This window comes from Aulostomus chinensis, chromosome 19 (genome assembly GCF_037954235.1).
Source record: "Aulostomus chinensis isolate RoL2024-O1b breed Wild chromosome 19, RoL_Achi_v1.0, whole genome shotgun sequence".
NCBI lineage: Eukaryota > Metazoa > Chordata > Actinopteri > Syngnathiformes > Aulostomidae > Aulostomus > Aulostomus chinensis.
In genome coordinates this window covers 15257818-15283276 of record NC_141338.1, presented here as the reverse complement: position 1 = coordinate 15283276, position 25459 = coordinate 15257818, and the positions used below count along the sequence as shown (strand labels likewise).

At 41.2% G+C, this 25459-nt stretch overlaps 1 protein-coding gene across 4 annotated transcripts in view; it reads right to left on the bottom strand.

Annotated features, from left to right (window-relative positions):
- Nucleotides 1–3337: 3337 nt before the first annotated feature.
- epha5 (EPH receptor A5) overlaps nucleotides 3338–25459 on the bottom strand; it is a 66755-nt gene continuing 44633 nt past the window's right edge. For 3 of the 4 annotated variants that reach the window (XM_086187791.1, XM_086187794.1, XM_086187793.1), the window contains exons 10-19: nucleotides 22578–22645; nucleotides 21369–21494; nucleotides 20074–20259; nucleotides 18443–18504; nucleotides 16155–16222; nucleotides 15911–16052; nucleotides 14192–14341; nucleotides 9493–9686; nucleotides 7926–8090; nucleotides 3338–7185 (exon numbers count right to left, since the gene is read on the bottom strand). In XM_086187791.1, the coding sequence (XP_086043917.1) occupies nucleotides 7074–7185; nucleotides 7926–8090; nucleotides 9493–9686; nucleotides 14192–14341; nucleotides 15911–16052; nucleotides 16155–16222; nucleotides 18443–18504; nucleotides 20074–20259; nucleotides 21369–21494; nucleotides 22578–22645 (1273 nt within the window). In that variant the 3' untranslated portion in view covers nucleotides 3338–7073. The remainder of the gene's footprint in view (nucleotides 7186–7925; nucleotides 8091–9492; nucleotides 9687–14191; nucleotides 14342–15910; nucleotides 16053–16154; nucleotides 16223–18442; nucleotides 18505–20073; nucleotides 20260–21368; nucleotides 21495–22577; nucleotides 22646–25459) is intronic. The other variant, XR_015110433.1, reaches the window with a different exon arrangement.

Below are 25459 nucleotides of genomic sequence, written 5' to 3'. Positions count from 1 at the left end.
CTAATCTTCAAACTGGGTAAGTTTGTAGCACTTTTCATACAAAAACTTTTTTAGTTAAATAAAGTAGTTATCAATTAAGCTGTACTTAATCTGTTAGTTTACATTTCTGAAATATTCAATTGCAACAAAATTGCCGGCTTGAGTCAAACTGCTAAGACGGTAAATCTGTAATTACTGATCCCAACATCAACGGATGGAGCGGCAGCAAGAGGTTCAGTTACCAGCCAGAAAAGCTACATCAAGAATTGATTTTAAAGATCTTTATTGCAAAAATATAGAATTTGATAACACGCTACAAAAACATCAACACAAACATAATACATGACAGTCTCAAAGACAAACTAATACCACATCAATTTCTAAGTATTTTACTGTGCTTTCAATGGATCACAAAACAGTTACTCAGTTGTTTAAAAGCTCATGTGTGTTACCAAAATTAAAAAAAAAAAATAATAAAAAAGAATAAAAGATTACTTTCTCCAACCCAAGGAAACCTGCTTTTGGAAGTAGATATTTTGCGTAAAAGCTGTAACCCCCCCCCCCCCCCCCCCCATAAAGAAGATGTGTGTTGTGACCCCAATAAATGTACCCATCTTATACCTCCTGAGAAGTTGACTATACAATTGTGAAGTAGGTGGGGCCACCGTAAATAGCGCAAGTTATTGTTACTGCAGATTTGACGACAAAATGCTTTGTTTTACTTACACAGAGATACTGGAGTGGCAGATATTACCGTGCCAGTTACTGGGTGAAATTTCAGTTTGTCTAATGTCCAAAAAAAAAAAAAGGCAAAAAAACTACAACACTCAAAATCCTCATTGGCTGTTTCAGTCAAAAAGACATCAATTTAGACCCTTGAGTTCTTCTTCCAAACATTTCATCTTTGCAACCAGGAAAAAAAAAAAAAAAAAAAAGCCCATGGCAGTGAGTCAAAATATATCTATTTTTTTTAAAGTGACTGAAAATGTTGCAATGGTGCGTGTGATTTCTGAGCCTCATGATTGGATTGTTAGTTCTGCAATTAGAATGTGGTGTCACAGTCCATTAAACTAATGAGCCACACGGTTGCAAAAAGTTTTGATGCGATTTTTTTTTTTTTAATCAGTACAATTCTTGCTGTCTGAATCGAGTTAACTGAAGACGAAACATCATACTACTGTACTGGAAATTCTCAAACAGCTATTCAGTCTTAGCTTTTTCACTTCCTGAACCCTTGATGTAACCCCGCCCACCCTCCAACCCCACCAAGTTTGTTTCTAAGGTTTTCAAAGATGCCAACACAATTTTTCATTATGGAAAAGCATCTTTCAAACCCATTCAAATGCCAGTAAATGTATTCCCATGCATTTGTATATTCAAGTATAATATATATTTTTTGCGAATAATCATCATGTATTGCTTTTGTACATTTGCGAGAATTCAGTCAAACTTGCTATTCAATGCAGTGATTTTACTGCGGAGCCAAATCCGGCAGTCCCCAAAGTAATTTATGAACATTACTGTGTCGAGCGATGATAATACATTAGATTATCCTCCTCTAAAAGTCCATACCAAACAACCAAAGTTGTTGAGTCAGATGTTCCACCAAATGTATTCTCAAATTTATTATGACATTTAAAAATTGGCTCCTACATAAACACTTCACTGCATGGCTGATGGAGTTCCCGCTGGCAGTCGTGCAGACTAACAACGCGTCAATAAATCTCTTGACTGGTTTTCTGTGCGCTCACTGAGAATTGCTTTGTTACAGAAAACCAGGATAAACTTAGGTAATTGCAAAAGTTCTGCTAATAAATCTGTCTGAATTATTCAAGATGTTTTGCAGAGCCACACCTGGGATAATAAATCGATGGCTGTTGTTACGGTTTCGCAGTGGCAATGCCGACATGCAACTAAACGCTTGCATTGACCTCTTCATATCGCTGGGAAAAAGAAAAAAAAAAGTTCCCATCATCCGTTCACGCTCCTGAATGGTTTCTTTCCACTACCCCGCTCTGAACGTATAGTTGTGCCGTACATAAGAAAACGGTGCTCTACATCAATGATGCTTCTCCAAATATTTTACTTTTGTTGTCAAAAAATATCACCAATCTTTGTGCTTAACCGTCACCATGGGAAGCATTGAGAACATGAATTGATATCATAGAGTATTTATACTATCTATATAGTGGATATTGCAGAAAAACTTTGACACTAGAAAGTCCGTCATCTATAGACATTTTAGTAAAACAGCAGGGCAAAAAGATTTCTCATAAAGTGCAAATTAAATTAGTTCCAACATACACATTTTCCAACATTCTTATTGCCTGTAGATATTGTTGGCAAAAAGTAAATACATAGAAAGTGGGGGCACAATTGGGGCGTAGCATTTTGTCATGGGGAGGAAATCGTGGTGCTTAGAAAGATTAGAGGCACTTATAAGGGTTTACAACTCACCAATTGTTCATGCCCCGGGTTGAAAATATGGTTTGCAAAAAAAAAGAAAGAAAAAAAAAAAAAGCCAATAACATGAAATTTTGGGTAAAATCGAAGCACCGCAAACCTCCGTTCATCTTCTACACCGACGGCATTTATGAGACCGAAGAAGTTTTAATAAAAAAACAAAAAACAAAAAAAAGCTGAGATGTAAATGAAAATCTCCCAGCACAATGACTTGAACTGTACATGCCTTTTTCTATGGTGGCCTTGAGGTGGAAGACAAACAGGAAAACACAACAACAAAAGTTGTAATCCACAAAAATCCAAGTGGGTCCAATCAGTGTCACGCTCTCCTGTCCATTTTATTCAATCTAATTTGCAGGTTTTTTTTTTTTTAAATGTTTTCCTGTTTGTTGTTATGATTTGCACGTCAAGGTCATCAGAACAATATCCTCAGACTACTCCTGCTATTGATGCACTCCCCCACTGATGAAATATCTACATAGCCACAATAGTCTACACATATACTGTATGTTTTACTGCCATTAAGTTAGGAAGTCAGAAAGACTTGAAGAACTAGAAACGTACACTGGGGTTTAACAGAGCAAAAACCACAGATGTACCATTACAAGATGGCTACTCTCCCAAACCATTAAAAATATATTATTCTGCTGAGGAGTTTTCTGGAGCGACTGCCTGACATCAGAGTACTGCGTAAATCAGGGGTGGGCAACCGTGTGCCATGGAGGGCCGTGTGTATGCAGGTTCTCCTTCCAACCAAACACCTGAACAGGTGATTCCACTGATTAACACACCTTCAGCCACAGAAGAGTGTTAATCAGTGGAATCACCTGTTCAAGTGTTTGGCTAGAAGGAAAACCTGCATACACACGGCCCTCCATGGCACACGGTTGCCCACCCCTGGCGTAAATGTTGCGTTTGGTCACTCGTGCTGACCGCCAGCACTGTGCCACTGGCGAGACAGTGCTCATCTGAAATACTGTAAGCGCAAAGTTTATCAAAATAATGCCTGTTTGCCACTTTGCTGGGATATATCTGGGTCCCCCTGTATAGCTAACATATTGTCCCCCTCCAGGCTTCCACTAGACAGACTGGAGCCTGGCCTTACGTGAGCATAATGCCATCAGACATCAGTCTGATTCAGAAAATCTTCATAAATTTAAATTCACCGGACAGCAGATGTGGTCTATTAGAAGAAGCAGGTCGTGACCCGTAAATAATCACCTGTTCTACCAGCCAGTGGTCTATTAACGACCCAGCCTCCTTCCAAGGGATAAATGTAGACTAAAGAGACTATGCAGATGTTTATCTGTAAAGCAAACGTTCACTCTGGTATAACTTTTAAAAACAAATACCTGCACAGAATATGAGTTGTGACCAATCCCCTCTCGCATTCTCAGCCAGGGTCTCGTTCTTAAGAGAGAAGCGTCAGGCTACTTCCTGCCACCGAAGAGGCCTCGACACCGACTCCTCTTTGACGACAGAGGGAATTCTGACCGTTAGGAAGTCAAAAGACTTCTCTAAAAATGCCCCTTTAAAACTTTACATTCTTCTTATGTGCTTTTCGATGCTTTTCATACAGTCAAGTGAGTGTCCCCTCGATACCACCTCTTATAAAACTAGGTTTACAATCTCATTGTTTCCACTTATATGCCACAGCACTAGCATTACACTGTGTATAACCAAGAAAAATATATGCATGTCATCTGCAAAGAGAATATATATATATATATATGTATATATATATATGTATATATATATATATATATATATATATATATATATATATATATATATATATATATATACACATATACATATATATACATATACACACACACACACACACAGCTACAGTCAGTTTCAGTTCCTGCTCAGGTGAAGACAATGGTGAAAAGGGTCAAGTTTGAGCAATAAAGCACTCAGTAGCAACTTTCAATATCAAAGAGAAATAAAGCAAGGACTTGAGCATTGACATCATTGTTTAAACTACACAATACACTGCACGTTCATATGGCAATACGCTCTCATTCGGGGCTGATGAAAATATCTCTAGGTTTTGCACTGTAACTTGAAATGAAACACAACCACCAACAACATAACATGAATATTTGATCCGTCTGCACGAGCCATCAGGCCTCCGTAGTTGAGGACAGATGTGCTGGTTGTCCCCACAAGACATCGGCTCAGGTCTAAGCTGCAGAAATGCTGATTTAGAATATTTGTCATTACTTGCTAATGAGTACTACTTCTTCAGATGCTTGAACCATACCAACTTGTCCACTTGATGGTAGACAGAAGAACAATGCTCCCTGCTTTAAATATATAATACAATATATACATGAAATACATGTAGGCAGAGCTGCTCTGTAGTCCAAGAGACTATTACAATGAAACACAAACTGTCTACATTGTTTTTGCTCATTTTTTTATCATAAGAATAAATAAATAAATGATTATCAAGTTGTTCAATATTGCCTCCTTTTTTTTTTTCTTTTTCTTTTTTTTTTTAGCAGAGTGAGGTGTGTTGTGGTGAGGCCGATCCGTGGTGGAGATAGACACTCCAGCACGCCGCCCGGTGAACTGAACAGATTGCTGAGGGTTTTTTGCGGTACCTGAAGGCTGATGTGAAGGCTCCATGAAAATCTGAGTGCACTCGCGAGTGAAGGCTGCGTTGAAATCTGTATAGATTCCATGTGAATCTGAGAGAAGGTTCCATTAGAATACCAGTTAATAATCCCTCTAGATCAGGGTGATCCTGTCCATGAGAGGAGAAGTTCCATTATTACTTACGGTCCATTAAGACTGACTGAACTTTCCAGTATTTTTCCATTAATTACGTTTCCACTGGACTGAATGGCAATTGAACAGTATGTGACATTTCCATGAGAACCCGTTTGACCGTTCAGTTTAGATGTCCGTTGTTAGAACTTGCATGAAAATTCATCAGAATCTTGGCAAAGGATCCCTTGGAATCTGAGCAAAAAACACAAAACTCAGTAAACAGTTCTTATAGAGTCTTAGTGAAGCCGGGTGAATGTGAGATGTTGGTGCAGGAGGCTGCACACAAAAGGTTCCTCAGAATCCCAGTGAAAGTTCCCTTAGAGCACGTGAATCCATTATAAGAGGCGATTTTCCTTTGCATTCTGCATGCTTCAGAAGCTTTCATGATCTCACAGGCGATTAGCACAGATTTCAGAGAAAAGATGACAGGGAGCCAGCTAAATCTCTTATATAATCTGCAAATTCTAATTCTATCCACCTTTTGACAGCTATAAGCCAACATATCAAACAATAAAAGTTTGATGCAGCAACTTAGAGAGATGTGTTGAGTTTAGAGCTATACATTCAGCCAGAAAGACAGACTCCAAGTGAATCTTTTCCTTTGTAAGGTCAGTAAGGCTGAATTCAGACCAAATCAGGTATTGTGGCAGGTTCTATCACTTATTTGAATGTGGATAGGGCATCTTAGCTGTTAGGGTTTCAATTTTGGAGTCATGCTGCTGGCCAATCATGTAAGATGGAGATGAGATCAGAAGACGCCCACTTTATTATGGTTTACCATGTAGCATGTCGCCTTATGCTGTTGTGATAGCAGTCACCTCCTATCGTTTCATGCCCATTTGTTTTGGAAATTAAGGAAAGGCAAAAGGGTCCGTGTCAGGGATCATGTTTCTCTCATGTCTTTTTATTAGTAGTTGGTAAACTGATCACAACATACATGACTCCGGATTCACCTGCTGCAGCTCCTGATTTGGTCTGAATCTAGCCTCAGAGCCAAACTTTTCTGGGTGAAACCACACCAAGAAAGGCTTCCGTTTCTCAGACGTCCATTGAACTGTTGGGTGGAATATATAAGATGCTGAATGTGAGTTTGGACCTTGTACTTTGCAAGTTTTACAGCTGGTTCTGGTGGCACATAGATCTGCCTGACACTAGAAAAGCAAAGAAAACAAAGCACATCAACATGGCAAAGCAAGCACTGAAACGAATGCTTGAAACGTTGTCTCTTGGTCCGCTAGTACCCTGCCTGAGAATGGTGCTCACCTCAGTGACTCCTGACCCAGAGAATACATTAATATTGTTCAGATCCACTTGGCTCAGAAAACCTGAGACATGCTGAAAAAGTTCAGGTCGCTTCAAGGAACCCCCATATTAGTGATACAGCCAAAAAGTGCTGGTTGCTCTCAAAGCCAGATCTGAAGTCTGTGTTCCATGTTTGATCTGAGAGAATCCAAACAGTGCAGAGATATCAGAATCCAAGATTCACACAAACAGAATTATGACCATAAAACATCTTCGTTTAAACTCACCATTGTATTCCCTTCATGTAAAACCACTCAGTTCAGTTTGGTTTTAGCTCTGCATTGTCAAATATCCTCGATGACACCACAATCAAACATAAGAGCCATAAAAATGTGGGTCCTCAACTTCGGGTCCATAAACTCTGGGTTTCCTTTTCGTTAGAAAGTGCTAAGCCACTCTAGGTCCAACCGCAAATGGGAGTCATTTCATCACAAAGTAGGTCCATATATTGTGCGCGTGTGTGTATCTGTGTGTGTGTGTGTGTGTGTGTGTGTGTTTGTGTGTGTGTGTGTGCATGCGTGTATACAGCATGTGTGTGTACATTTGCATCAGATGTTTACGGTGCAATTACTGTTGTTCATAAGCACTCTCATTTCCTGAATGCTAGTGATGATTTTTTTCTGATGTCCGGCCAGGTTCACTCCTACTCTCCGCAAATCTCTGAAAAACAGCAAACAAACAACATAAAGTCTTATTTTTCATCATTACAAACAAAGCCACACATACAAAGACGGCTGCACCCATGATTTTGTTTCCAAAAACAGATTTATCTACAGTCCTACAGCTACTGTTAGCTGGTATTTTGATACCACTTTGGGGTGTTGGAGCACAGTGTTAATGGGAGTATTATAATAAACCCACTTAGGCTCAGGTGTTGTGCTGTACCTTCTCTGCTTATCAGATTTTTAAAAACAATAAAAAAAAAAGTCTGGACTAATTACAAAATTATTAAAGGGTCTGTTTACCTGTAAAGACTGCACACTTTTGAAGAAAGAAAAAGACTGAAAAAGACACAGCTTTCGAAGAATGCAGGCCTCCAGGCCAATGTAAAAATAATAACAAAGGTTAACGGTAATTTGAACCGGCCTAAAATTTGATGCTACACTCTAGCATGTTCACAAAAAAAAAAAAATCGGTTTTGTAACACTTGTTACTTGAAATAATTGTTGTTACTTTTTATCGGCTTCAACCACCACCTCAGCCTGGTAACTGTACTATCCGTGTTTTAACAAAAACCACTGCCCGTTGTGTCTTTGGTTGAATCATAGCATGCCCTACAAGAGAAATAATCCTTTTTTGATATGCCTTGTTCCTCTTTTGGCGCCACGATGAGCCTCCTCGGTTGCAACTAAAACCAAAATTAGCTTTTACATGTTTGTGTGCAGTGCAAGTGACCGTACTCTGATGTCATCTGAGCCACTGTCTCCAGTGAAGAGTAACCTCCCTCCATGAAGAGCTCTGTGTAACGACCCATCTTGATGGAATCCAGCCACTCCCCCACAGTTTTGCTCCGGCTGTTGCAGTCTCCTTCTACACTAGCATGCTCTACAAGCAGGTTGGAAACCCTGGAACATGCAGGGAGATGTGCAGTCAAAAAAAAGGAGGAAGACACTTATTAAAGCGGAATGGATAGATGTCTTTTTCCATCTGGCACAAATTCTCTGTGACTACAGAAAATAGAAAGGACCGTGAACTCAGTAATCTGGGAAAAAAAAAAAACCAACACTGATTTGATCTAAAAACAAGCAAACTACAATAACTTCAGGCTTGCGCTCAGTTAAACCAACTCACTCACTCTGGTCTGCACTTGTTCACAGTAGTACTGAACCAGAATGGTTCGGGTCTGCTCGTTTTTAGCTCAAATCAAAGTGATTTTGGATTACTGGTTATATGTCTGGATAAAGAAGATAGGGGTTGTTCTCAATGAACATTATGAACAATTTTGCTGTCGACAGCTAGGAGTTAGCTTCAAGCAGAACGTCCGTGGCTGGCTGTTTCTGCATTCTCGACTCTCAAAGAAATGATGCAGGAGGGAAAAACATACCTTTGTGAGCTCAAGACAGCAAATTGACGACTACTCTAAAATTCTTTGGTAGTCAGGATATTGTAAATGGAGTATAAGGAGCCACAGTACCACCAGCCCTGTTTCGCAGCATCATCGTTCATGTTTTAAGGACTTTTTTAATGCTATCAAACACATCTTGAGGCTCTGCAGGGCTGAGCTCAACAGTCTTACCACTGAGGCTTCATATTTATGCACCATCACGCAAAGATGACTCATCACTACAAACTATTGGTTATTCAGATCACTCTGCCTGCCAACAATCTGAACGCTACCCGCCATCAAACAGAAATGTTCAAGCTTGCTAATTCTCCATGCTACGTCTGGAAGAAGAGTGACATGTGGAACAAGGATCGGCCCTGCTGGTGTTCCCTTTAACTGTCATGAGGTTTTGCATGGGCTGTTAGATGTGGCATTGATTTATTATGTGTGTGTGTCCGTGTGTGTGCTTGTCATTATCTCGGTGAAGAAAATAAGGTAATGAGTGTATCTTAACGAAATGTCTTCTTCAGAGCAGTTTCATGTCATTATACACTAATGAAATGTATATACATAGCAGGGAAACTCTAATTGAATGTTCAAATGTTCTCATATCCATTTCATCGGAATGGTGATGAGTCTATGCACTGGCAGCCCTGGGTTTAATTCTCTTAATAGGTAAACAATAGGGATTAAGGTGAAGATGGGGAGAAATGTCGTTTAGAGGTGTTTTACAAAACGGTGCTCTTACTCTCTTGTCAAACCTAAAAAGAAGGGGTTTATTTGAAGATACATGACCAATACATCATTTTTTATTCTATTTCTTAAAAAAATAAACATGAGTTATCTTGTCATCATCTGCATTTTAACAGGAAATGCATCAAGTTCTGTGGTTGTGTTGTGTTTTTTCCTGTGTGAGCTCACACCTGTGTGAGGAGTTGACTAGTTTTTTTAGGGAGCTGGGGTTCCGAATGAGTTTGTCAAGTAGACAGACAATCTCATCGAACTTGGGCCGGTTGCTCCTCTCTCGCTGCCAGCAGTCCATCATGAGGTGGTACAGAGCCTCGGGGCAGTCCATAGGACCTGGTAACCTGTAGCTCTCCTCTACCGCTTTGATGACCTGAGAACACAGACAGATTGGGGGTTAGCTTATAAAATAATACCAGGTTGAGCAATACTTCAGGAAAGTCTCACTGATCTGCCAGCAGTGACTTCTCTTAAAAAAATAAGTGAGGAGAAGGCAAAAGCAGACACAAGTTTCCAATTTACCTCAATTTTTGGAATCTGCGAATATGCTAGCTGATGTGCACAGATGTGGAAACTTCTACTTTTGAGATTATAATGCTGAAGGCGGTGACGTTAGATCAGACATTTGCTCCAACTCCAAAGTTCACGAGTCTCTTTTTCATGTCTCAAGCTTCTTTTACTCAATCAGGAATATTACACCACGGTCAGGCCTCGGCATCTGTATAAAAGGACACGAATAAGTGATGGGACAGAATGTTCTGCAGCTGATCAGGGAGTGGGGGAAGTAACAGTGCCGAAGTGTCTAACAACACTGATACTTGTTGGCTCTGAGTAAATAAGCAAAGCAAAACACAGCAAGGTCACTTTCACTGCAGAATCTTGGTGTAAAAGTTGATTTGACTGGTGGAGTGTTGCAGCGTCTTCAGGCTAACTTGCTTGGCTGGTCGTGAAAGTCCACTGGAACTGTGATGGATCGAGTCTGTTGAGTGTTGTTGGCTTGTTGGGGAGATGAGATGCTGATAGTTCATAAATATGTCCATCGTTGACACTCCTGTGGCAGCTTTCCTGTCTCACATGCAAATGTTTGCTAGGCTAGCTAGCCTGCCAACTGTGGTTCCCACCATCACCAGTGTGACTAGCTAACTAAAATTCTCCAGAGTCGAAGTGCTTCCCCGCTTCCCAGATCCCTGACTGCTGCTGCTGCTGGAGGAGGCGACAGACCTGAAGAGGCCACCCGTCGCACCACCTGCTCACGTCCCCGTCTGTCCATCAGTCTCTTCCCTTTCTCTCTCTCTTTATCTCCGTCCCTCTTTCCTCTTGTATATCTGTCTTCCTCCATTATCTGTCTTTGCCTCTGCCCCGCTCTCCTGCTCTCTTTCCCCCAACCGGTCAAAGCAGACGTCCGTCCCCACTGATCCTGGGTCTGCTCCACGTTCCTGCCTGTTAAAAGGAAGGTTTTCGTCGCCTCTGTTGCAGGATGTGCTGCTGAAGGAGAATTGTTGGGTGTAGATTCATTGAAGGAGTTTGGTACTGGACCTGCTCTACTAGTAAAGTGTCACAACATAACTTTTGCCATGATTACATATAAAAAATACAAATAAAATTGACTTGACTAACTTACAGGTGTACCCACTCACTGTCCTCTCATTTTGTTCCTCTGAGTTGTCTGCAGTGTAAACACAATGGTGATGTAGGTTGTAAAATGACAGATTGCAATACTGTGCAAAATATCAATAGCAGAATTTTACTAAAAGGGTAGAGGCAGAATAGACAGGTTAAGCTCCATCCAAATGACAAGTACAAGTCAAATTCAAGCTTTACTGTTTGCAATGGGACAATTATCTTGCTGCTGTCAGCGACAGAACAAAGCTATTAAGCACAGCACTCTGTTTCAGGAGGATTAACTGTGGTACTACACCAATGTAAGATGCTGCATCATTCAGCATGTAACTCTTAGATCTGATGGCTGTTGTAATCTTAAAGAAGAGACCCCTCAAGGTACTGTAAAAAAAGAATGTTTGCTAAAGCCCGAGTGCCTACTGTACACACTTGTCTAGGGAAAATACTGACTCGTTTTCCAGGGGATATTCAGGACAAGTCATTTGATACCTGAAAACTTTTCCACTGAAGTACCACAACCTCGTTTCAGCAGTATCTGAGTTTTCTTGAGATAGATCCTGAATCCTGCCGCTAGCTCCGGGGGTTACGCTCTTTGGTTGACCCTACGCACAAACCTCCCTTCAGTGAGTGAGAAAAACTAACTTCCCATGAGGATCAACAAAGTTACACCTCATTACTTAATAGATACACTGCAAAGTTAATCATTTCTACAAGTACTACGGCACTTTTTGGGGGGGTTTGGGGGGTAGATTAATAATAAATAAACCCTGGCTTTCTAAGTTAGACCCTGCAGTGGTGCAGAGTTTTCAGCCTAGTTTTTTCAGTGCAAGACACTGGAGGGAATTGATTTGTCGAGTTCATGACAGCCGCTACTTGTGTCAAATTCACACACACGCACAAAAAAACAGACACTCAAACACACATGTGTGCAGGAAACGGCACGTACACATGCACAAAGAGGGTATGAGTGAGAGGGAGGCGCCACATGCTGAGAGGCAGAAGAGCTGCACATAACTGACTGGCAGGGAGGAAAGATCAGAGAGAAAGAAAGAGAGGGAGAGAGAGAAAGAGAGAGAGGGGCTGCAGAAATAAAGATGGAGAGGAGGAGAGGCAAGAAAGAAAACAGACAGAGCTGGCATCATTCAGAGACAAAAGAGAGTGAGAGAAAGAAGTGAGCAGGAAAGGGAAACAGAAGGAGAGAGCTTAGAGTAGGAGTGCGGTCGAGCCTGCACTTTCTTGCACAGATCAGAGAAAATCCAGCATAACGCTTTCAATTAAACATCAAACGTCTTCTTCACTCCTTTCCCTCTCCTCTCATCCTCCTCTCCTCTCCTCTCCTCCCCCTTGCTAGACTTCTCTGAGACAGACGGACTAATAAGCAAAAGGAGGTGGGAGTGGTCTGAAGCAGGGGATAAAGAGGTCACCGGAGGGCTGTGCGTGCATATGTGCCTGTGTGTGTGTGTGTGTGTGTCTATATGTGGTGTCTGGATGTAACATTACATTTTCACGATATGACACGATTGAAGTTCTCTCCATGAAGAGGACCTGTGAGCCGCAGGGTACCGTAGGTGCTTCCCTCTCCTCATCGGTCTCTCTTATCACAGTAGGTCGTCTCCTCTCTGATCAACACAGCTACCACTCTTCCACTGCTCCCTCACTATTTCAAAAATGTCCCGTAATCTGCATCTGCATTTTGTTCACAACTAATATCAAAGAAGTAACTGCTGGTGTTATTTTTCCGCTCCCCGTCACCATTTTCTGCTTAGCTCTTCCGCACCGTGCATATCAACCTGCTTCACTGTTCTGCTTACACGCTCCTTTTTCTACACCCCACAATGTCTCGCTGTGTTTCCATTAAAACTATTCATTCTCATTGTCAACACTTTGCAGTCAAAGATTGATAATAATAGGTTCACCTCATGAAGCCTCTTGAAGGAAACCTGCAGTAAATGTGGCTCTCCTTCCAAGTCAGCATCTCTGTTGTTCTCAAGGAGGCGCCAACATCATTATCACTAATTCAACTAACAATGTTTTACTTTATTTAACTTCCAGTGCTTTACATGGTTCCTATTAAATTCTTTAGACCATAGGTGTTTGTCTTAAGTTAGTCTGTTTTAAGTTAGTCTGTTTTAAGTTTGTCGTATTTGTTTATCCATGATGTACAGAGCAACCTCCAAAAGCAGTAGAATATATAGAATTATTCTATTATTGGTAAATAATAAATTGGTATTATTTGTAAGAACAAATATCTTTATTCTATTCAGTGCCTCTTGTCTCTCCTTCACCTCAGTACAACCACAGACTGATCTGCTGGTCACTAATGCCATTATGGGATCAATACACATGATCTTTTCAATAATCAGCAATCTTTATGACTGGGAGACATTAAGTATGTTGACATGATGTAGGATAAGTCCATATATTTTGCTAGTTACCGAAGTTTTTGCTCATGTCAATGCGTTAATCTGACTGAAATCTTAATTTTCAATGGCGAACATCCCAATAATTTTGCCAGATTTTTTTTGTGAGTGAAAAAGGACCTGAGAATAGACGCTGCGACAAACTTTTTCGTGCGTTCCCAGAGTGTTCGTCTGAAAGACAGACACAATCTTTAAAAAAACATTTAATTTTATAGGAACATAATCTGAAATGATCCCTAAAAACATTGTTTGACTGTTATTTTACATCTTCAGTACTTGTGGCGAATGTTGTGGTCCGATGAGCTGGGCGATGTGACTGTGGATTGATTAACCCTGGCGTGTGCTGTGCTGTGCTCATGTTCCGTGGGTCTCCCCGTGCACACTCAAGGGAGGTACCGTATCATAATTGTGGTTGCAAGGTTGAAACCAATACACTTCTGGATCGACAAGAAAACAAACTCAACAAATGCGGTCTCAGTCAATGGGGTTGTCAGTTTTTATGGAATAGTCTTTGAATCTAAGTCTGCCTCGTACCAGGGAGGAAGGCAAACCTTGAGAGAGTCTGATTGCAACCAGCTGTAAGGGGACGTGCAGCCACCTACCATTCTGGAAGCAGACGTACTCCTGCCAATGACTTCACTGGAACAATGACAATTAAATTGCCTACCATTGCAGCTGTGTTTGGAAACCAAGTGACAGAAACTCTGTAAACAGCAATTTTCTCTTTCTCAGGTAGACTCAGTTCTTCAGGGTCACTGCAAAACTTAATCTCTGCGCATATTCCAAATAAAACAAATCCAAACCATATGGGTTGCACACAAATGCTGTTCACACTTACGTCTTGATTGGACATCTCCCAATATGGCCTCTCTCCGTATGACATCACCTCCCACATGACAATGCCATAACTCCACACATCACTCGCTGAGGTGAACTTCCTGTAGGCGATTGCCTCTGGAGCTGTCCAGCGAATCGGAATCTTCCCACCCTGTGACAAAATGTAAGAAAGTGATGATGAGAATACCTCAGGGGATTCAACAGAACCTAAACTTTGGTAAAAGCTGAAATACAAATGATATAAATCTGCTTGAATAGAATGAAGTGCCATATGTTTACCCAAATAGTAAGTAAAGTAACTGTGAGACTTCATGTGATCCGACCCACAGTTCCACTAATGACTACCAATTTAAGTTGACATTCATGTGTTCCTAAATTGGCCGCTGAGATTCCTTTGCTTGTGTTCCCCGACTTCATTATCGAGCTTTCACCGCACAGATAGAAAAGTTCACAGGATGGCTGCTGAGATCCCGACGAAAATGAGTTTTCATCCGTTGAGAAGTGAAATTAGCCTGATGCAGTATTGATGAAGGCAACAGCAGGATATCTCAGGGTCTGATTATTTAAAGGGTGTAAATTATGTTATTCTCACTGCTCCACCAGAGAAAGAGAGGCAGACAGCGCCAGTGTGAGATCGAGAGAGATACGTAGCCTGCTAGCTAGTGAGACGTGAGTGACAGGATATTTGGCGCTAAGGCAGCAAGACTCAGTGCTAATTGAGTGTTGTTGAGACCGAGTCGAGTACTAATTGGCCCTCCTCCTGCAGGAAGCAACCCGCCTGTGGCTGACACGACGCCACTCAGCCTGGGACACACAGCTCATTTAAGACCACCGCTGCTGTCTGCTCACGTGTGTGTGTGTGTGTTTATGTTCAGTTGGGGCGCAATTATGTTTTCGAAGACTTTTCTACATTTGAGGTCACATGTCCACTATGCACAAATGTATATGATAAGTTAAACAAAAATGTCTCAAAGGCATAAAACTGTGTCCTCTTGATTGAACGTCCTCTACCTGCCTCAAGGTTACAAGGTTGCCTGTTTGTTGTTATTATGTTAACGTGCTTTACAGCAGTGTTTCTCAACCACTGGGTTGAGGCCTGTGGGTGGGCTCAGACAGCTATCGAAAGGGCCATAAAATGCTTCCATATGTAAACTAACATTTAGTGAAGAAAATTATAATTTTCTTTCTTTAGTGAACTTGAATGTTAATATCAAATGTGATATGGTAATCAGGTTTATGTTCAAACCACATTATCAAAAAAAAAAGTATTTACACTATATTAATAAATCAAATGTCCTTAATTTGAGATGCTTAAGCTATATCGCATGATTAGGTAGTGGTGGTGGTGTATGTTCACTTACTTCCAGGGAATAGATTTTTGGATAAGAATAGCACAGATTAGCCACAATAATTTGGGAATTTTTCTACTTTCAGTGGGCCTCCAGCCAATATGGATTTTAGCAGCTGAAGCAGAAAAGGTTTAGAACCCCTGCTTTTGTGGGAAGAGGGAATTTTCCTACTTTCCAGTTGTCCATGAACGTGCTATTACAAAAGCAGATGAACTGATAGACTTTGTTGGACTAACATTATCTGGTTTGAGTGAATTATTCTGACCACTTGCTGGTTTTCTCAATTCTTATTATAGTAAATTAAATATATTTAGGTTCTGGACTGCTGGCCAGACAAAAGAATCCTATTATCAGCTGGAGCTCTCTCTTACCCGTGTGGTGTATGCGGCCTCTGGGTCATCCTCCAGGACTCGGGACAGGCCAAAATCAGACACTTTACAAACAAGGTTACTGTTGACTAGGATGTTACGAGCTGCCAGATCCCGGTGGACATAACCCATGTCCGACAGGTACCTGCATTTATCCACCGAAATAAGAAAATTAAATCAAAACCCTGTCATAGACATGTGTTTTTTAAATTAAAAAATGTGCCTTTGCATGGACTTGTTTACTTACCTCATGCCAGATGCGATGCCACGCAGCATCCCCACCAGCTGGATTACAGTAAACTGACCATCGTTTTTCTGGACAGAACAACGGGTAAAGAGGAAGGAGAGATTCTGGTTTGTTGTAGCGTCTATATTTAAATCACAAGTCTGTAATACCAGCAAACATCCTGTTCACATTTTGACCTCAGGTAAGGTCGAAGTAAAATGAAGTGCCTGTGCTCCTCTGCTCAATAATATAAAACCCCTAAAATGAAGTGGACATCTCATCAGGTCTTAACCACACACTAAAGAGTCCCTCTAGTCTTGCCCAGGGTTGTAGTAGACCTTTAGCCCTGATCACACCAAGTTTTATAAAATCACACTCACCGTCTCATTCCCTCCAGCGCTGGCTTGACCTTTCCGTTTCTACTAATCTTGTGGAAATAGGCTACATGTCCACACCTTCACTCCAAGTTCTTCTGGAGTATTTTGCCAGTCGAGTGGCTGTTAAGAATGCAGGAGTGTCGTGATTCAACACTCAAGTGCAGACCACTTAATAAGTCACAGCACCATTTGCCAGGTTGTTAATTCTTTTCATATTTTGACCTTCACCTGTAAACACTGCCTCTTCTAACTAAGTTTCAGAGGAAGATCCCAGACATGACAGCGAAAGAGTAAAAATAAATGAATCACAAAACATGATTTCTAATATTTGCGGGGTCTACTTGCCATTTTCCCTTGGGAGAACAAGCTTCAGCCAAACTTTCTCTGTTTGCAGAGTAATTTTCCATCCTTTCTACAACTACTTTCCCCGTCCATCCACAGCAGAACATCCCACTTACAAGTGAAATTAGATGTTAAGCCATGGGGGTTATGAGCCTCCCCCACAGCATTGTCCATAGCTGTGACAACTAATCCAGGAGCCAGTCCAGACCCTGGTTCTTTGTCCTGACTGTGGCATTTATACCGTCCTCAGTACAGCAGCCATCCATGTAATTACTTCATGGGCTTTTCTGAGCTGCTCTGTCTGCTGCTCTTCCTCCCTTTGGCATCCAAGAAACCTCCCCAAGGCACACAGGACTGACACATAAGCAGTTTCCACTGACCACCCCCCACTCTCTTCTTATATCTTTTGTCTCACAGCATCCTTCCACTTCCAGCCGGTCCAGGTAAGAACATCTTGTCCAGTTCAAGGTCTTTGATCCGTCTGGTCTTACCTCCAGGCAACACCGTTGTAGCCTCACCTTTCCCGATTTTCTATAATTGCTTTTCTAAAATACAGCTTTCACATCTTACCATTGTCGTGCTGAATCACACGACCTAATTTCTCTCATCTCTCCATTATGCTGCAGGAGTTTACCCGCCTTTCATGCCAAGATTTTGCCTTGTCTGCCGGCTGAGCATCTAGCCAGTGAAAAGATGTGGAAAGGCATCATTCAATTCCAGGATTTACCCGCCCGACTCTCACCCCATCCAAATAGTCCAGATTCTGACGCCTTTCATATCCGATCTGTCTCAGAATTGGAGCTAATGAACATTTCAGACTGTGTTGAGTACGTTTTCAAATCTATAGCCTTCGTTTCTTTTTGAATGTGAAGAATTACAAGGTTCTGCAGTGGAATAATGATCACTATAGCAGACATAATCTCACCCTCATCCTCTCAGCCAACAGAGGGGCCACTCCGTTACAATCATCTCTGAAAAATCTAGTTCTACATCCACCACTGTAAATGTCCCAAAAAAAGGAAACTACCATTCAGCTTGATTATATCAGCTGGTTAATCAGGCTATGTTGATGCTGCCAGAAGGAGGCGGTAGAGGTAGCGTTATGCATGGTTGTGACTATAAATATCAGAGTAGAAAAGAAGAAGAAGAAGAAGAAGGAAAAGACGAGGAAGAAGACAGTAAAGATTTGCTACATTACACAAAAAAGGGTTTCAATCTCTTTTGTTGGGCATCTACTATTGTTAAAAAAAAAATACCTCAAGCAAATTTTCGCAAAATTCAGTCGTTTTTGTGTTTTTTTTGGAAATTTTACCATTTCACTATCAACCTTTTCTACATTGCCACTTGAAATTCTCGGATGGAAGCCCAACTGCTGTCCTTCGCATTTGCCATTTCAGCATATAGTACCCTACCCCCGTCCGCCTTAGATTAATGGGTTGTTCCGTTTTTGAGACTCAGCTTCTTTCCATTCTTCACTCTCCATCACTCTTCCTGTCCTCATCTACTGTCTATTTCATCATCATCCTCCTGTTTCTCATTTTTATCCTCCCCATTCTCCTCAATCTCTTCGTCGTCCTCCTCCTTTCTTACCTTCAGGAAAGTGTCCAAGGATCCATTCTCCATGTATTCAGTGATGATCATCACTGGTTTACCTGGGAAGCAACATATGGGACACTTTACCACAATGAATCACCGTAAAAGAAAATATTAAAAACTGATAGTATGAATAGCGAGATACAAAAATAGTGATCCATGTTGATAGAACAATGTCTTTGAGCCCACACTGATCACTCGTCACATTGTTTACTGTGTCTGAAAAGGGGGAGTATGAGAGGATACATGATGATATAAAATTGAGGAAATAAAATGCAAAAGCCCAGACGAAGAGTTCGAAAGCTGCTTAAATGATTAGCAATCGATTAGCAGTCGCGTCAAATGTGTGTGAAAATGAAGACATGAGAGAAGAGAGATGAGGAATTTTCCTTTTGTCACCACTTTAGTAGCACTGATAACTCCCAGCTGGAGCTGACTAATGAAGTACAGTCAAGTGGAGTGTGATGGATGTTGCAACGCCCCTGACAGAGTACAGCTTATAGACTGAATCAGGTCTGACTGTGACAAGTCGACCTCAAACTGTCAGCTACCGAGTCCACTTGAGATTCCTAAGCAGTGGTACGGCTGACATCGGAGTCGTCCCGTTAATAAGCATAGTGACATGTGTGAAGTTCTACAGGAAGCTTCAGGGGCTCGCAACTTAAACTCCAGAGGCCTGATCTGATGTCCGGTGCAAGGTCGTGCATTGACAAATGCAGATGGGTGTGTTGGGAGTTAAAATAAGGTGTGGTGGAGCACACTGAATACGTGTACGTGAGCGGGAATATTTTCATATCCTGGCTAAGACAATCGTCATGGAAACCGCATTTTCTGTTGACCACCATCCAAATAAGGTCATAGCCAGAGGAAGCAGAAACCAACTTAAATGGCCCATGAAACGGAAGTCGGAATTTTATTTGTTTCAGAACATTTAGGCCTTTCCGGTGAAATCATAGACTTTGACCGGCATTTACAACACTAATATATCAGACGATAATAGAACGATGACGAGGGAAAAAGGGTAAATTTCGTGACACCTTAAGCTGTAGTGTAAAATTAATAGTTTTGTTTTTGTTGGGTTTTTTTTATATAAATTCAGCATTTTATTTTCAGCTGCATCCAAGTGACATAGGGGCAACAAATACCAGATATGAGTTCTAACCTGGAAATATAGGATACATCTCTTTATTTCATGTTAATGTATCCTGTAGAGAAGTATTCTGATCATAGTCACATTATCTATAAGTGTTTGAGGCATCTATACACCTCAAACGCACTTTGAAGTCCCACTACACTATTTGGCAGGATCTTGGGACACGTATTTCTAGCATGTGTTGCTCACTCTGTTCCAAACAGTGTTGAGCAAGAAAACACTTGAAATATAGCCGACACACCAATTTGGTTCATTCCTGTTAAACCCCAAACACACCTGTGATTAATTTCGGGACTAATGACAACCCCACACCCCCTGCACCATGTGTGTGACTGTGCACCAGAATGTCTGAATGATTGGACACACCCCTCAGGCTCCAGCACCGTGCCCTGTGCACCAAGGACTATGGAGCGCCTATTAGGGCTCTTTCACTTTGAATTATATCTGTTTAGAAACTGGCACGCTGATGACTCACTCTTGGTGACCACGCCCTCCAGACGGATGATGTTGGGATGGTTAAACTGGCCCATGATTGAAGCCTCCCACAGGAAGTCACGTCTCTGCTGCTCTGTGTAGCCTGCTTTCAAGGTCTTGATGGCAACCTGCATCTCTCTTTTCCCCGGCAATCGTAGCGGCCCGCTGCAAACCTCACCAAACTCCCCTGAGGCAGACACACACACACACAGAGAGACGGAGCTCGTCATTTCAGACCACCTTGACCTGCAAAACCTCATCTCCATCAGTTTAACAACCAGGAACAAATCTTGTTTTTGTTTTTTTAATTATGTAACTTTTTAGACATAAACGCAACGCTCGTTTTTGGCTGTGATTCACTGTTGCTCTGTAATTACTCGGCAAGCAGCACTCAACTCTGCATTCAATATTCATTATTACAATAGATACGTACCCCAGAACAACACTGGAGAGCCTATTCAACCGCTGCACACCAAATTAACATGTTTGTCAACAGAACACAAACACCATTTTTAGCTGTCTGGGTTGTCATTTTCTAACACATTGTTTAGTTTAATTGTGTGTGTGTGTGTGTGTGTGTGTGTGTGTGTATGTGTGTGTGTGTGTGTGTATGTGTGTGTTAAGCTGTGCCTATACAGTGATGTGCAATTATGAATGTGACAAGTGTATGCAGGTTGAAGAAAAGATGATATGGTGGAGGTTATAAAAAATTACTGTGCCGACCAAAAGAAGACAAATGAATAAATGATTTATCAGTTATTATACAATAAACATTTTTCTTTAAAAGTTGATATTCAAATCCATCCACAAAAGACATTTTATGATTTTTTTTTTATCAGAATGTTTGAACAAATCCATCCATCCATTCATTTTCTATACCAATTATCTGTTAAGGGTCGTGGAGGGGAGCTGGAGCCCCTCCCAGCTGACATTTGGGGAGAGGCGGGGTTCATCCTGGATGGCTCGTGTTTGAACAAATCATGAATAATACTCTGTACCATGTGACTTAATGCTAGGGAAGCATGAAGTCTTGCATTCACTTGAGAAAAAAAACTTTTCTGAATGAGATACTTTTATCAAAATGCATAAAACATACTTTATATATATGTATGGCGATAAACACCAGCAACTGTAGCTTCAGCTTTAGAACATCTTGCAGGTTTTTGATTTTTCTGTATAATAATCATATGCAAGGTGAAGGTGAGTAAAACTGAAAGGTGTGTTATGTTGGAATCTTGTTAAAGCAGCTGGTGTTTCAATGAGGCACATACAAGCGGCTACACCGACTTAACTCACCTGCTCCGATGATTCTTTCTATGGAGATGAACGAGACGTCAATCTCTTGGGCAAATTCATGCACCGCCTGGTTTGGGTCTTCATAGGTGAGGGGGTCGATGTAGGTCCTCACTCCAGGGAACTTTACTGCAGACACACAAGCATGACATCTTTACTAGTTAGATGTAATTGACCAAATCAGCATTCAGACTCAGCTCAGTAATACAACGCATGCAGAGATAACAATGTAATAGCATGATTGGCTGCCTGTCAGGCCTGAGGTATGTTTGATTATGCCAATTTCAGAAAACACCAAGTAGCTAAATCATACCTTTAAGGAACGCAACAACTTTTTGCGTCGGAAACTTTTTGTCCGCCTCCCCACTGAATTAGGGACCTGAGACCGCCAGACACCAGCAGACTGCTGATTAGCTTAGCACAATGAATGGTAGTGGATGGGAAGTGACGGCATATAGTAGCGCCATCAAAAGTCATCAAAGTCGGTCTTTGAATATCAATCTGGCTTTGCATAATATTCATATGAAATAATCTAAATGAAAAGACTGAGAATACTTTCCTGACTGAGGGCACTGAATCTGACATATATGGTGAATTTTTCTTTTGTTGTGCTCACAGTTCCCATCCACTATCATTAATTGTGCTAAGCTAACTAGCTAGCAACTAGCAGTGGTTTCTTGTCTGGATCTGGGGCGGATGGACAATAAGACCCATTCCAAAAAAATAAAAAAGTTGGCATGTTATTTTAAAGTTGATACTCTCTTCATCTATCTTGATGTGGATGATAAGTGCAAATATGTTCTTTAATGATAAGAGTCAATATGGCAGTAAAACACACATATTGGTACCGTGGAGCTTCTCTTCAACTCATCCATCCTGCCATCCATCTGTGACAACAGCATACAATGCCAAAACCGATGCCAAATATACAAAGCTGTCACTGTCTATAAATGATCGGAGCTTTGTCCGTCCTCTGCCAACATGGAGGAGTGTTGTTGAAGAACAGCCTCTCGCATAAAAGACCGTCGACTGTGCTGGTAACACACATGCACAAGCCTACGGGGGCGGACAAACTCATCCAGTCATGACCGCTGTCTGAACCTTCTACTGTTCATGTGGAGTAAACTTTGAACGACCCCCCTTTCTATACATACTGCACCACAGAGAGAGCGCGAGAGGGAACGGGCGCACGCATGCAGTTGCTTGACTTACTGTGACCGTTGTGGAAGTGCATCTTCTCTTCTTCAGGATCCTGCTTTGCTTTGCTGTAGCCACATCGCCTTAAAGGGAGAAGAAAGAGAAGAAAAAAAAACCCACACAGCTGCCATGACACAGTAATGTTACAGCAGGTTCAACAAAGTATTTGCATCAATGTAGAACACCGGAACGCTGATGAATTACAGGGGCGTTGACTAAACAATTACATCCTCTCATGGATTTAATTTTGAGTAATATCATCGATTAAATCAACTCTGATTGAATCGTGCGACAAATTAGGTTGAACATCAGTTCTCATTATTTCGTTCTCATCAACACGTTCTCGATTTAATGACACATAAGAGAACATTCTACGGAGGATATACTTGATCATAATTCAAAATGAGCTCAAGCTCAAATAAAAGATGGGATTTTATAACACTACTAGGAATAATCAGACAAAAAGGTTACCTGAAAAAGCAATTTGAAAATGGAAATAAGAAAATGGAAATGGAAAAGTCTAAATAATAAGAAATGTACGTATATTTTGTGCATTTTCACTTTGACATTTGGCAGTGATTTCCCATTGTTTGTTTCGCATCATTGACTGGGACTTTACATAATGAATCCCTATCTTCTCTGTCTAGCATAAGCAGAACAAACTCCATGTGTTTCATCGACTGTATCTAAGAACAAACTGTGACATTTACAGGGAGAAGAAACAGAAGCAGTCAGATCAGAGCCAAGATACAACTAAATTGAACCATACAGAGAAAAGCAAATCACGGGGCCGCCCCAGGCCGTGGTCACACTCGGATCTAAGTGCCAGATAAGCTTCTTTTTTTCCCCCTACATCTGCCAAATTACATTTCAAGGTTTTCAAAAAATATTGCTGAAAGTGCTGAAAACTACCAAGCTTTTTTTTTTTCCAAAGACATGAGCAAAGGATTGTAGTTTTCACATCATACCGTTTTCTAAGAAAGTGCTTGTCAACAGATCACATGGCTGTTTGTACTACAGAGAACAGCATTGAGTTTTCAAAACACACTTATTGTGTGTGTGTGTGTGTGTGTGTGTGTGTGTGTGTGTGTGTGTGTGTGCGTGCGCGCACATGTGCATGCGCATGCGTGTGTGTTTGGGGGGACTCTCAAAACTACTTGCTTGTCTGTGTCAAGATGCATTCCGAATATGATGACCAAGTCTGTATATTCCCTGATGCATCAGACATAACCTTTATTAATGTGCATGTTGTGTGAATTTGTGTGTGTGTGTGTGTGTGTGTGTGTGTATCCTCAAATACCATCTGTGTGTCAATATTTAGACAAGCATCAGCAGAGATAATCTTAGATCAAACAGGAAGATTGATCTCATACTTGATCCTATAAGCAAACATGTACACAAATGACAAAAATATGAAAGACAAATTAATGTATTAGCGAGATAAATCCATTGATGTAAATTATATAATCTTTGCATATCTACTATAGCAGGATGTCATATGTATCTTGTGGTTATTTAATATTCCTTGGAGAAAAACTAGTAGGTGAAAAAAAAAAAAAAAAAGAGTGGTTAATCCCGTGTTTTTGAAAAAAATAAACCCCAAAATCTTCTATTGCAGCTCTCAGTAGGACAGACAGTGTTGGCCAAGGTTTTGGTATTGGCAGCTGGATGCCAAGAAAGGGGGTGAGGGGTGGGGTGTGTGTGTGTGTGTGTGTGTGTGTGTGTGGGTGGGGGGGGGGGGGGTGTTGCCCCAGGGTGTTTAGTTTGCTGGGTTTGTTGAGTCAAGGGGTTTGAGCACACTCAGTACCCAGCCAGCCCTGCAACTTCCTGCAAGCGTGTGTCTGTGTGTGTGTTAACCCATGCAGACATGCATCAGTGCGTATGTGCGTGTTTGTGCATGCATGTGTAGTCTGGAGGGTCATTTAGGAGGGGTGGGGAGGGGATACAGTAGATGGATGTGGGGAGAGGGGTGTCCTAAATACAACACTAAACATTTTTTTGTCCGTCCTCCGTTTCTCCTCCCCCACATGAAACCAGAGCAATCCTTCATCCTCATCCCCAAACTAAACCAAAATCACCCCTTCCCCCTATCGCTTTTTAATCCTTGAAGATCACCAGTGCTCCCACCCTCGGTTAATCTGATCATTCTGGAAAAGAATCTGGAACCATCGAAAGGTTGTAGTGGAAATGCTTTTTTCAGAGGTACTTCTGTGTACCCTGCAATAACATTAGCACTCCTCTTATCCAAACCAGCGCTTCAGAGATGCATAACACACTTGCACAGGAGAGAAAAGTCGTGGTATGTAGTTATTATTCAGCCAGATCTCTCACAGCACTGTGGCTGGACAGAGGCTGGTGGGGGTGGACTAGGGTTAGCACTGTCGCCGTGACTGTAGCTAAGATGGCATGGAAATTATAGCTTACTAAAGCCTCTGTTCACCACTCTTGTACAGAAGAACTGCAGGCATAAGGTATTTTTGTAGGCTAATCTTGATGTTCACAAAGGTTGCTTCAACCAAAACATTTCTTTTGTAATATTGCAGGAAATTAACTCTGTTGTAGACTACAGTTTATTTCGTTTACATGTTTTATTGACATGTTGACACTACAAATTAATACCACTTTTGTGATTTTTCTTTAAGCATAAATTCAATCATTAGCAGTAAAAAGCTAACATTATGCTATGAACCAACTCTATCACGGACACGACCTCAGAATCATCGGGACGAGCTTTGTTCTTCTCCAGTTTTCGGCGTGATAACCTTTAATAACATCTGTAGTCATGTTTAGCCACTTATTAGCAACTGTCTTTTCCAAGACACTTGATATTTCACAAATGTTGTCTTTATAAATATATTTTATGTTACAGGTCAAAATTTTGAAATATCCACAGAGTT